Below are 13,966 nucleotides of genomic sequence, written 5' to 3' on the forward strand. Positions count from 1 at the left end.
CATGCCCAGCTAATTTTTGTATTTTTAGTAGAGATGGGGTTTCACCATGTTGGCCAGGCTGGTCTGGAACTCTTGACCTCGTGATCTACCCTCCTGGGCCTCCCAAAGTGCTGGGATTACAGGCGTAAGCCAACGTGCCCAGCGTAATTTTAAAATATTTTTAGTAGAGACAGGGTTTTAACATGTTGGTCAGGCTGGATTCGAACTCCTTACCTCAAGTGATCCACCCACCTTGGCTCCCAAATTGCTAGGATTACAGGCATGAACCACCGTGCTTTGCCATTTCCAAATATTTTTTAAATTTCTCTTGTTATTTCTTCTTTAACCTGTGTGTTATTTAGAAGTGCATTGTTTAATCTCTTAACTATTTGGTGATTTTTTTCATGTATCATTCTGTTGTGTTCTGAAAGAAGACATCATATGATTATTCTTTTAAAATTTGTTCAGGCTGGGTGCAGTGGCTTACGCCTGTAATCCCAGCGCTTTGGGAGGCTGAGGCCAGTGGATCACTTGAGCTCAGGAGTTGAGACCAGCTTGGGCAACATGGTGAAACCCTGTCTCTACCAAAAATTCAAACAATTAGCCGGGTGTGGTGGCATGCACCTGTGGTCCTAGCTACTCAGGAGGCTGAAGTGTGAGGATCGCTTGAACCTGGGAGACAGAAGTTGCAGTGAGCCAAGATCACACAACTGTACTCCAACTTGTGTGAAAGAGTGAGACCCTGTCTCAAAAAATAATAATAAAAATGAGAAAATTTTTAAAATTAAAAAATATATATTCAGGTGTGTTTTTTGGTCCAGCATGTGATCTATCTTGCTGAATGTTCTATGTGAGCTTGAAAAGAATATGTATCCTGCTGTTGCTGGATGAAGTAGTCAATAGATGCCAACTATATTTCAGTTGATTGAGGGGCTATTGAGTTCAATTATGTCCTTATGATTTTATGCCTGTTTGATGTGTCCATTTCTGATGGGGGGTGTTATAGTCTCCAACTATAATAGTGGATGTCTCTGTTTCTCCTTGCAGGTCTGTCTGTTTTTGCCTCATATATCTGACACTCTGTTGTTAGGTATGCACACATTAAGGAATGATATGTCTTCTTGGAGAATTGGCCTCTTATTATGTAATACCCCTGTCTTTCCCTGATAATTTTCCTTGCTCTGAAGTCTACTCTGTCTGAAGTTAATATAGCTACTACAGCTTTCTTTTGATTAGTGTTAGCATGGTGTATCTTTCTTTACGCATTTACTTTTAATCTATGTATGTCTTTATCTTTAAAGTAGGTTTCTGGTAGATAACATAAACTTGGATCTTGGTTTTTGTTTTTTTTTTTTTAGTTTTTTAAAATAATTATTTACATTTACACCTTAGCAGAGTTCAAGCTCCTCTCATCCTTCTAACCTGGTGATCTTTCATTAGCTTTACAAAGACAGTTTAGTTTTGGGGAAAGGCTATTATCGTTTAAACTATAAACTAAATGTCTCCCAAAGTTAGCTTGCCCCAAGCCCAGGAATGATTAAGGGCAGTTTGGAGGTTAAAGATAAGATAGGAGTTGATTAGATCATATCTCCTTCACTGTCATATTTTCTTACTATTACAATTTTTGCAAAGGTGGTTTCAGATGAATTAAGATTAAGAAAAATAGGCCAGGCACAGTGCCTAACACCTTTAATCTCAGTACTTTGGGAGGCCAAGTTGGGAGGATTGATCACTTGAGCTCAGGAGTCACCAACAACATAGCAAGACCTTGGCAACAAGGTCTTGGCACCTAGGCAACAATGTAGCAAGACTTCTCTACTAAAAATAAAAGTTAAAAAATTAAGCATAGTGGTGCATGCCTGTAGCCCCAAGCTACTCAGGAGGCTGAGGCAGGAGGATCACTTGAGCCTGAGAGATTGAGGCTGCAGTGAGCTATGATAGCACCACTGCACTCTAACCTAGGTGACAGAGTGATACCCTGTCTCAAAAAAAGAAAGAAAAGAAAAAAAAGTTATAATTTTGTCTTTACTTATTTCTTCTTTGATGCTCTTCCTTTCTTTATATCGATCCAAGTTTCTGATCTATATCATTTTCCATCTTTCTGAAGAACCTCTTTTAACATTTCTTACAAGGCAGGTCTACCGGCAACACACTCCCTCAATTTTTCTTTGTCTTTTTTTTTCTCCCTCACATTTGAAGAACAGTTTTGAAGGGTATAGAACTTTAGGTCAGTGGGTTTTTTCCTCTCAGCACTTTAAATATTTCACTCTTTTCTTGCTTGCATGGTTTCTTATGAGACATTGGATATAATTCTTGTCTTTGCCCTTCTATAGGTAAAGTACTTGTTTCCTCTAGCCTCTTTCAATATTTTTTATCTTTGATTTTTTGTACTTTGAAAATGATATGCCTGGGTGTAGATGTCAGGGTTTTTTGGCATTTTTCCTGCCTGGTGTTCTCTGAGCTTCCTGACTCGGGGATTTGGTGTGTGGCATTAATTTGGGTAAATTCTCAGTCATTATTGCTTCAATTCCTTTCTCTTTTTCTTCTCCTTCTAGTATCACCATTATATATAGATTATGTCTATTATAATTATCCCACAGTTTTTGAATATTGTGTTATGGGTTTTTTTCAGTCTTTTTTCTCTTTGCTTTTAATTTTGGGAGTTTGCTTCCCTTGAGATGCCTTTGTAAAGGAAAATTAGAAATTTTCTGGACCCCCCCAAATTCCTTATGAAACGAGAGAGTTCCCTGACCTACCTCGTAGGACATGTGATAGGGGTGTGGCTTGTCTTTTCAGTGTCGTGCACTCAAACCCCTTACAGGAGGGGGAACACATAGATGGGCAAGTGCAAGAGCCTAGGTGAGCACTTTTGAGGCACTGGCTCCACAGTAGCATCTAAGGGTGGGTGCCTATAACTCCTGAAGCCCCTATGGGCATGCTACCGTGCTTTAGCTCTGCCATCCACAGATGGCTTAAGTGTAAACCAGCTCAGTGCCCTCTTGGTACCCAGGTTCTTGTCTGGCATCCAGGAAGAATCAGGTCACACACAGACTTGAAGAATGGTGAATGTGGGGGTTTTACTGAGTGGTGGAGGTGGCTCTCAGCAGGATGGATGGGGAGCTGGAAAGGGAATGGAGTGGGAAGATGATCTTCCTGGAGTTTGGCTGTCCAGCAGCCAATCTCCTCTCTGACTATCCCCAGCCAAATGCCTCTCAACGTTCAGATGCTCCTTCTCTTCCCTCCTTCTCTGCTGTGCCATTCTGCCACTCTTCTGCTCATCTGCTCGTCTGCTCATGGATCCTGGGGTTTGGGGTTTATATGGGTACAGGATAAGGGGGCATGGCAGGCCAAAAGGCAACATTTGGGCACGAAAACAGGAATGCCTGTTCCCATTTAGTGCTGTGGGTTTCCAGGCTTGAGGGTGGGGCCTTTGCCAGGGATCTGCCTTCTTCTACCCACTATTTCCCTGTCTCCTGTCTGTATCACTTATGCAACAGGGAAGGGTAAACGTGGGGGCTAAGCCATGTAACACCATCTTCCAGATGAATAGCTGTTACTAGCATTACGCATTAGCCAGATCCCCAAAGGAAAGGTAAAAGCCTCAGGCATCCATGAAGGACTGCCTGCACAGATCATTCACAAGTAAACTCCTTGATGGTCTCCCATAAGCAAGGACACACCAGCTGCAACTTTAGGTCTACAATCTAAGTCTAGCTCTTAAACTCCACACTGATAATGTCAGTATCATATCTTCTCAGGTGCAGAACAAAGACAAAGGGGACCAGTCATTCCTCCACCAACCTAGAGATGTCTGCATAATTGATTCTTACTTTACTCTGTTATTGCTCTTCAAACATTCACCTTATCTTGTATAAAATGTAGATTTGCCAAGCACTTACTAAAGTCTCACAAGAATGTAACCATTCCCCTTACCGCCTACCTGCCCTCCTTTAAGAAAATGTATAAATAAGGCTGAACATGGTGGCTCATGCCTGTAATCCCAGCACTTTGGGAGGCTGAGGTGGGCGGATCACGAGGTCAGGAGAGCGAGACCATCCTGGCTAACACGGTGAAACCCCGTCTCTACTAAATACACAAATAATTAGCCAGGCGTGGTGGCACGCACCTGTAGTCTCAGCAACTCAGGAGGCTGAAGCAGGAGAATTGCTTGACCCTGGGAGGCAGAGGTTGCAGTGAGCCGAGATTGTGCCACTGCACTCCATTCTGGGTGACAGAGCGAGACTCTGTCTCAATAAAAACAAAAACAAGAAAGAAAATGTATAAATACTAAAATCCTGAAAGTCTCTTTGGAACACCCACAGATATGTCTGCGACTCGTATTTTCCCCAGACATTCTCCGGAGCTGGCTTAATAAACCTTGATGGATTGAGACTATTTCTTCAGTCACTCATTCAGTTATCATGCTCACATGCAGCAATTCTTCCCTTAGCCATGTCTAACCTAATAATGGGCCAATGAAAGGCATTCTTCATTTCATTTTTTTTTATTTCTTTTTTTTTTTCTTTTTTTTGAGACAGGGTCTCCCTCTGTCTCTCAGGCTGGAGTGCAGTGTGCAGTCACAGCTCACTGCCGCCTCAACTTCCCAGGCTCAGGTAATCCTCCCACCTCAGCCTCCTGAGTAGCTGGGACTACAGGCGCACGCCACCACACCTGGCTAAATTTTTTGTAATTTTAGTAGAGACGAGGTTTTGCCATGTTGCCCAGGCTGGTCTTGAACTCTTGGGCTCAAGCAGTCCACTGGCCTTGACCCCCACAAAGTGCTAGGCGTGAGCCACCATACCCAAACCATTCTTTATTTCTGTTACATTATTTTTGATCTCTGGTGTTTCTTTTTTATTTTTTCTTGGAATTTCCATCTCTCTGCTTACATTGCCCATCTGTTCTTGCATGCTGTCTGCTTTATTCATTAGAGCCCCCAGCATGTTAGTCATAGTTGTTTTAAATTCCCAGTCTGATAATTCCAGCATCCCTGCCATATGAGTGTGCGCTTTTTCTTCAAACAGTGTTTTTTGTCCTTGAGTATACCTCAAGGATAACTGGACATGATGTACTGGGTAAAAGGAACCATGGTAGGGCCAGGCGCAGTGGCTCATGCCTGCAATCCCAGCACTTTGGGAGGCCAAGATGTGTCACTTAGGAGTTTGAGGCCAGCCTGGCAACATGGCAAAACCTCATCTCTACTAGAAGTACAAAAAAAAAAAAATTGCCAGGCATGGTCATGGAGGCTGAGGCAGGAGAATCACTTGAACTTGGGAGGTGGAGGTTGCAGGGAGCTGAGATCATGCCACTGCACTCCAGCGTGGGCAACAGAGCGAGATTCTGTCTCAAAAATAAAATACAAAAAAAAAGAAAAAACCACGGTAAATAGGTCTTTAGTGATGTGGAGAAATGGGAAGCATTCTACAGTCCTATGACTAAATCTCAGTCTTTCAGTGAGCCTTTGCCTCTGGGCTGTGAACTTAACAAGTGCTTCTGGTCCCTGCCCCCACTTCTTTGGGTTGGATAGAATGGCCTGGAGTGCAGTATTTCTCTACTTCCGAATGGAAGGCTAGCGTTGGCTGGAGTTGATTATTTCTCTTCTTCCAGATCAGTTAAGCTCTGAAAAATCCCTAATAGTTTAGGCTGTGGTAAAATAGTTTCTCCTGAGGGAAGACCTTGTTGAGAACAGAGTGCTCTAGTATATTTCAAAATGGTTCCTTTTCCCCTCTCCCTGCCAGAAGCATGAGGGTATTTTTCTCTTATATTTACTGTGAGAATCTGGTTGAGCTCCTGGAGGCAAAACTCACAAAAGTTTCCCCCTCCTCCCCAATGACTGGGACTCCCTGGAGTTTTAACCTCAAACTTCTTCACACTGAGCCTCTGACAAGTCATCAAGTACAGTTTAGGTTTTCCTACCCTAGCACTGGTTCCAGAGACTTCGGCTTATTCACCTGTCTCTTCAGATTTGGGGGCTAATAGTTTGCCCTGAGATCTTAACTTCTCTGACAGATCTAAGGATTGTTGACTTTTCAGCTTATTCAGCTTTTTACTGGTTGTTAGGATGGAGTGGCAACTTCCAGACTCCTTATGTGCCAGACCCTTCTCTGAATTTTTTTAATAACCTCCAATTAAATCAGAAAAATAAACTCTGATTTAGTGGATCTAGTAAAAAAAAAAAAATGACAGTATACACAAATATCCTTATGACCTCAAGATTGGGAAGGATTTTTAAAATAAGACAATAAGCATAAACTATAAAGGAAAAGATCAATATATTCTATATTAAAATGAATACAACTCATATCTGCGCCACATGGCATCAGTTGGGGTAGCTCAATTGGGGCTTATAATTCCATTCACATTAACTAGCAAAACTCGTGCTGCCTGTTGGTTCTCACCAAAGGATAGCTTGGGCTTTGCCATACTATGGTGGCTGGGTTCCTAGAGCAAGTTTCTCAAGAGATAGGGAGTGGAAGCTACCATTTTCTTAGGGCCTGAGCCTCAAACTTAGCATAGCATCATTGCCACTATATTCTATTGATCAGTCAGTCCCAGAGCCTAGATTCAAGGGAAGAGGAATAGATCGCACCTCTCAATAGGAAGAGGGTCAAATAATTATGGGCCGTATTTTAAAACTGCCTCTCTATTCTCTGGACATGGATTATTAACATTTTTCCCACTTGCAGAATTTATTCTTGCCCTCACAAGATTCCCCATCAGAAGTCTCATTATTTTACACCAGTAGGCTGAAGGTCTAGGATCTCATCATCTAAATCAGGTCCCAGTACATGAGCCCTCTTAGGTGTGGTTTGTCAAGGATACCTCCTTCAGTGTGGTTCTTCTTGTCCTGACAACCTGTGAACTAAAGAAAAAAGTTGTCTGCTCACTACCTACCTAACACACAGTGGTGCAACAGACACGAGGTAACTTTTATGGATACTTTGTTTTCAAAAGGGAGGAAACCTGAAGACATGCAGCAGTCACTGATCTATGGAAATTCTGGGGCCGGGTACGGTGACTCACACCTATAATTGCAGCACTTTGGGAGGCCGAGGCAGGCAGATCATGAGGTCTGGCTAAAACGGTGAAACCCCATCTCTACTAAAAATACAAAAAGTTAGCCGGGCGTGGTGGCAGGACTACTCCTGAGTAGTCCCCAGTACTCGGGAGGCTGAGGCAGGAGAATGGCGTGAACCCGGGAGGCGGAGCTTGCAGTGAACTGAAATCGCACCACTGCACTCCAGCCTGGGTGACAGTGAGACTCCATCTCAAAAAAAAAAAAAAAAAAAGAAATTCTGAAATCCAACTGGGCACATGTTGGCCAACTCCTTAATTAGGTCCAGTGTGACTTTCTGGGAGTTGTTTTCCATGTGTCTTGGGTTTTGTCCTCTGAATCATCTTTTCTTTTTCATAAGAAAACTGAGATTGCCTTTTTAGTTTTCTTCCTGCCTATATAAGGTTGGGCATCCAAATGATTTTTTCCATTTTGTACCATCTTTCTTGCTCTTAGTCCAAGCTGTCAATGCTTCTGCCAGAATGATTCTCTCAGAAATTTGAGAGGTTTTTCAGCTAGGCGCAGTGGCTCACACCCGTAATGCCACCACTTTGGGAGGCCAAGGTGGGAGGATTCCTTGAGCCCATGTGTTCAAGACCAGCGTGGGCAACATAGTGAGAACCCTTCTCTACAACAAAGTAAAAATTAGTTGGGCATGATGATGCACGCCTGTGGTACCAGCTACTCAGGAGGCTGAGGTGGGAGGACTGATTGAGCCCTGGAGGCCAAGGTGGCAGTGAGCTGTGATCATGCATGCCACTGTACTCCAGCCTGGATGACAGAGCAAGACCCTGTCTCTAATTTAAAACAAAAGAAATTTGAGGGGTTTTCTTTGAACTATCAGAGTTCACTTCATTAGACAAAAGCCACAACTACAAGTCTTTTAATGAAAAGCCCTTCTCTACTTTGGGCTTCCTATTCAGCTGCTGTAGGACAATACTCTTAAGATTCTTAAAAATCCATGAGGCTTGCCCTTAAGATTCTTAGAGAACCTTTTAGGCCTGAAAGTCTGAACAGTCTTACATCTTTCTTATATCTTAAAGAATTTTACTGTCCTTTCCTAGAGTAAAAACCCTTTCATAATTTATAGTTTTTTGCCTTATAGAGAGACTGAAAATAAGAAGAAATTTTATTTGTAAATTCTGCAAGTCCTGGGGGTATGTGGAGGGGTGTGTGTACATGTTTTGAAGCTCATCTCTTGTCTTGCATTTTATCATAAGCAGGGAGAAGCCAGGTGATACTTTCATTACTTTGTCTGGAAATCTCCTTAGCTATTTCCTTGAGTTCATCAGATATATTTCTTATTTCCATGTTACTGTAGGCAACAATCTTGTCAGACTTTCAACACTTCCCCTTTCATCGATCTCCCAGTAAGATTTTCTTCACTTTCCCTTAAACCTTCACTGACAGCCTTATTGAGACCCTTTAGGCTTCTATTAAAACTCTCCTCGAGGCTCCTTCCGTTTTCGCTGACACTCTCTATGGTCCTTTATGCTTCTTTCTGCTGCCCAGGTCCAGAGCCAATGCCATGTGTGTCAGACTTCTGTTACTGCAGCACCCTATTTCTGGTACCAGAATCTATCCAAATAATCTTTTGCCATGTAACAAACCACCACAAAATTTCATGATTTAAAACAACAATGTGGGCAGGCCTGGGTAGAGACAGTTTGTCTCTGTTGCATGCAGCATCAGCTGGGGTGGCTTGACTAGGGCTGAAGGATCCACTTTCACCACATGGCCAACCAGCTGGTTCTGGCTGTTGGTTTATCTCCAAATGGACCTCCCTACAGGGTGGCTTTGCTTCCTCACACATGTTAGTTGGGGTCTCAAAGCGCAAATGTCCCAAGAAACAGGAAGTAGAAGTTGTCAGTTTCTTAATCCTTGGGCCCAGAAACTGGTACAGTGTTGTTTCCGCATAGTCTAAAGGCTTTATAGTTTTGCCTTTTATATTTCGTTATTTAATCCATGTAGAATTTTTTAAAATCATCACCAGACTAGTTATATTATTTCCTTTTTGTGTATTTTAACTGAGGTAAAGTTTCTACATTTAGTGAAATGTACAGATCTTAAGCGTACAATTTGGCCGGGCACGTTGGCTCACGCCTGTAATCCCAGCACTTTGGGAGGCCAAGGCAGGCAGATCACGAGGTCAGGAGTTCAAGACCAGCCTGACCAACATGGTGAAACCCCATCTCTACTAAAAATACAAAAATTAGCCTCGTATGATGGTGCATGCCTGTAATCCCAGCTACTCAGGAGGCTGAGGCAGGAGAATCGCTTAAACCCGCGAGGCAGAGGTTGCAGTAAGCCAAGATCACACTACTGCACTCCAGCCTGAGCAACAGAGAGAGACTCCATCTCAAGGAAAAAAAAAAAAAAATACACTTTAATGAGTTTTAAGCACCCATGTAACTACAACTCCAAGCAAGATGGAAGACATTTCTGCCACCCCTGAAGTTCCCTCATGCCTCCTTACAGTTGGTCTCCACTTCCACCTTTATTCTGATTTTTATCACCATAGATCAGACTTCCCTATTCTTGAACTTAGTATAAATGAATCATACTATATGTACTCTTTTGTATCTGGTTTATTTCACTCAATGTTTTAAAAAGCACCTATGTTCTTGTGCCTATCAGTAGTTCCTTCTTTTTTACTGCCAAGCAATATTCCATTAAATGAATATGCACTCACATATTGCTTAATCACGGGGATATGATCAGAGAAATGCATCATTAGCCAGTATCCTCATTTTGTGAACATCATAGTGCATCGATCTTCAACCTTTTTGGCACCAGGGACTGGTTGTGTGGAAGACATGGACCATGAACCAGGGGCAGGGGGGATGGTTTCAGGATGAAATTGTTCCATCTCATATCATCAGCCATTAATTAGATTCTCATAAGGAGCACACAACCTAGATCCCTCACATGCGCAGTTTACAATAAGGTTCATGCTCCTATGAGGATTTAATGCACTGCTGATCTGACAGGAGGTAGTAGTGCTCACTCACCTGCTGCTCAACTCCTGCTGTGCAGCCCCTTTCCTAACAGGCTGTGGACCCCTGTATTGGTCTTCAGCCTGGGGGTTGGGGACCCCTGTCATAGTGTACTTACTCAAACCTAGATGGTATAGGCTATTGCTCCTAGGCTACAAACCTGTCCAGTATGTTACTGTGCTATAGGCAGTTGCAGCACAATGGTAAGTATTTGTGTATCTACACATGCATAAAGATAAAAAGGATACAGTAAAATTATGGTTTAAAAGATTTTTTGCTTGCAGTGAGCTGAGATCCGGCCACTGCACTCCAGCCTGGGCAACAGAGCGAGACTCCATCTCACAAAAAAAAAAAAAAAAAGATTTTTTGAATGGTACACCTATACAGGGTACTTACCATGAATGGAGCTTGCAATACTAGAAGTTGCTCTTGAGTGAGTGGTAAATGAGTGGTGAGTGAATGTGAAGGCCTAGGACATTACTGTACACTACTGTAGACTTTATAAACACTGTACACTTTGGCTACACTAAATTTTTTTAATTTTCTTCAACAATAAATTAATCTTAGCATACTGTAACTTTTTTACATTATAAACTTTTTAACTTTTTGACTTTTAATAACACTTAGCTTAAAATACACATACATACTTTACAGCTGTACAAAAATATTTTATTTTTATAAGCTTTTTTCTATTTAAAAAACTTTTAGATTTATTTTATTTTTTTACTTTTTAAACTTTTTTGTTAAAACCCAAGACATACACACACATTAGCTTAGGCCTACACAAGATCAGGATCATCAGTGTCACCGTTTCCTATCTCCGTATCTTGTCCCACTGGAAGTTCTTCAGGGACAATAACATGCATGGGACCTGTCATCCTGTGATAACAATGCTTTCTCCTGGAATACCTCCTGAAGGACCTGCCTGAGGGTGTTTTGCACTTAACTTTTTTAATAAGTAGGAGTACACTCTACAATAATGATAAGAAGTATACTAAATACACAAATCAGTAACATAGTCATTTATTATGTTACCAAGTATTATGTACTCTACATAATCCTATATGCTATACTTTTTTATATGCCTGGCAGTGCAGTAGGTTTGTTTACACCAGCTTCCTCACAGACACACGAGTAATGCATTATGCTATGACTTTACATTGGCTACAAGGTCACTAGGTGACAGGAATTTTTCAGCTCCTATGAGACCACTGTCATATATGCAGTCTGCCACTGACCAAAATGTCATTATGTGGCATATGACTGTATCACAATTTGTATATCTTCTCTTTTTGGTGGATATTTGAGTTGGTTCTAGTTTGGGGTTATTATGAATAAACTATTATGAACATTCTTATAGGTGTCTTTTTGTAGACACCTGTTTTTGTTTATTACTCTTCTTATCTCTCTGGGTTCCTGCATTTTTAGTTATTTCAGTAAAAGAGTCACATTACTAGATGTGAAAATTCTGTTTCTTAAAAGACTTCAGTTAATCCTTATTTTATTAGATCTACCTCACACTCACCTCCAAAGGCACCAACTCTGCCAATTCTTAGGCCTTTTGCAAATTATGAGAGCGTGGTTCTCATCACTCCCCACTGCTGCTTTAAGGTATGCAGCTTTGTTGGGTCTGTTGAGTCAGTCACTACCTTTCCAGTCTGCTTTCCACCTTCCTAAATTTTATTGTCATCTCCTCTCTTATCTGGCTCATTTTAGTGAGTTTTTGGAGAGAACATAGTTAAATATATTTGTTCAATTCATCTTGTTTACCCTTTTCTTCTTTTTTGTTTTTATGTTTCTCCTGTCACTTCCCACATACCACCTCCCTACTTTCTGTTTTCCATTTCTTCTGTCCATGTTGGTTCTCCTTAGAATTAGAATTATGAAGGTGGAGAATCCTCAGAGAGCATCTGGCTCAGTCACTTCATTTTTCAGGTGGTGAACCTGAGACCCAAAGAGAGCAACAGTCCATCCACAGGCCACACAGCTACTGCTCTTATCTTTTCTACCTTTAATAGCAAAGAGACTTTTGCCCTTCTACCCCTTCAGCTAGTGAGCCACAACCACACAAGAAAGAAGAGTACTCACTACTCAAATGGGAAACTGGAAAGCAGATGGTGAAGAAAATGTCATTCCTGACCAGGTTGCTGTGGGTCCTGAGGAGAAAACAACTCCGGAGACAACTCTGTTAGGATGGCCTTAGTCTCCCATACCCACTGCATCCCTTCCCCACTGCAGTGCCAGGTGGAGGCCAGTAGCTAGGAGAGTGCTTAGCTGTCTTGCGGCCCTCAGGCTCTTTTCACTTTTTTTTTTCTAGAGGGTCTCACTCTGTCATCCAGGCTGGAGTGCAGTGGCACGATTACAGCTCACTGCAGCCTTTAACTCCTGGGCCCAAGCAGTTCTCCCACCTCAGCCTCCCAAGTAGCTGGGACCACAGGCACATGCCACCTAGTAAATTTTTTGTAGAGATGTGTTCTCACTGTGTTGCCCAGGCTGGTCTCAAACTCCTGGCTTTAAGTGATCCTCCCGCCTCAGCCTCACAAAGTGCTGTGATTACAGACGTGAGCCACTGCGCCCAACTTTTTTTTTTTTCCTTTTTTTTTTTTTTTTGAGACCGAGTCTCACCTGTTGCCCAGGCTGGAGTGCAGTGGTGCAATCTCGGCTCACTGCAAGCTCCGCCTTCCAGGTTCAAGTGATCTCCTGCCTCAGCCTCCCGAGTAGCTGGGATTACAGGCGCCCACCACCACGCCCAGCTATTTTTTTTTTTTAATTTTTAGTAGAGATGGGGTTTTACCATCTTGGCCAGGCTGGTCTCGGAACTCCTGACCTCATGATCCACCTGCCTCAGCCTCCCAAAGTGCTGGGATTACGGGCGTGAGCCACCACACCCAGCCCAACTTGTTTTTTTAATCCAATTTTTTTTTTCAATTTTTACTATATTCTTTGGGCATGAATGTAGATGTAGAAGACAACAAAGGGACTTTAAGGCCCCAAACAGAAAGCAAGGCAAATGATCAATGGTGCAACTATTCTAAATCCAATGACATACATACACACATGCACTCACACACACACCCACATATGTCCTTGCTAATATTGCCATTGCCCCACAGCTCCTTACACGTATATGGTAAGAGGTACAAAGAATATGTGAGGCAACCAAGTACAAAAAAATTGAAGTAGTACAAGTGGGGAATTGTTTAGATTTTCTTTTCAGTGCACAGAAGACAAAGTGCAAACTCTGTGTCTTGGCCTTTGGTCTGGGCCACTCTTCCAGTCTTCCCACAGACTTTGATCATGCAGTTTGGGTTGGCAGTAGCTGGGCACAGCCTTTTCTTGACCCTCCACCTCTACCTCCCACAGCATTTCACCAGCTTAGCTGCTAGGAATTCTGTTAGGAACCAGAGGCCAAGGTATAAAAGATGGAATAGGATACCGTTCTCTGACTTCTCTATCCCAGAGACTCTTGAAGCTTCTTTGATTCTTTGTCTCCCATAGTTTGTATCTACTTGAACAAGAATGGCAGCACAGGCCCCCACTTAGATAAGAAGAAGGTCCAGCAACTCCCTGACCATTTTGGACCAGCCCGTGCGTCTGTGGTGTTGCAGCAGGCTGTCCAGGCCTGTATCGACTGTGCTTATCACCAGAAAACCGTCTTCAGCTTCCTCAAGCAAGGCCATGGTGGTGAGGTTATCTCAGGTAAGCACTGTTTGGCTCATATTGCCTCCCAGCCAGAAGGACCCGCTTTCTCAACTGGTTGATTTCTTATAAGGCATCCTGGTTCCCACTTCATACCTGTAGGCTCTGGAAAAATGTGAAGGTATTCCATTCCTTATCTCCAACCCCCCAAGAGCCCCTCTGAGCCTTATGCATACCTCTGCCAAAGAGAATACCCACAGATTCTGCTTCACTGAGCCTCTAAACTGATTCCCCCCAT

General features: G+C 42.5%; 1 protein-coding gene across 4 annotated transcripts in view; it reads left to right on the top strand.

Moving 5' to 3' along the window:
• The window catches only part of SCMH1 (sex comb on midleg homolog 1 (Drosophila)), a 172,886-nt gene that overhangs the window by 138,293 nt on the left and 20,627 nt on the right, over positions 1–13,966 (top strand). For all 4 annotated transcript variants that reach the window (XM_011955182.1, XM_011955183.1, XM_011955185.1 and 1 more), the window contains one exon: positions 13,528–13,728. In XM_011955182.1, coding sequence (XP_011810572.1) covers positions 13,528–13,728 — 201 coding nt within the window. The remainder of the gene's footprint in view (positions 1–13,527; positions 13,729–13,966) is intronic.

This window comes from Colobus angolensis, unplaced genomic scaffold (assembly GCF_000951035.1).
Source record: "Colobus angolensis palliatus isolate OR3802 unplaced genomic scaffold, Cang.pa_1.0 Scaffold399, whole genome shotgun sequence".
NCBI classification, from domain to species: domain Eukaryota; kingdom Metazoa; phylum Chordata; class Mammalia; order Primates; family Cercopithecidae; genus Colobus; species Colobus angolensis.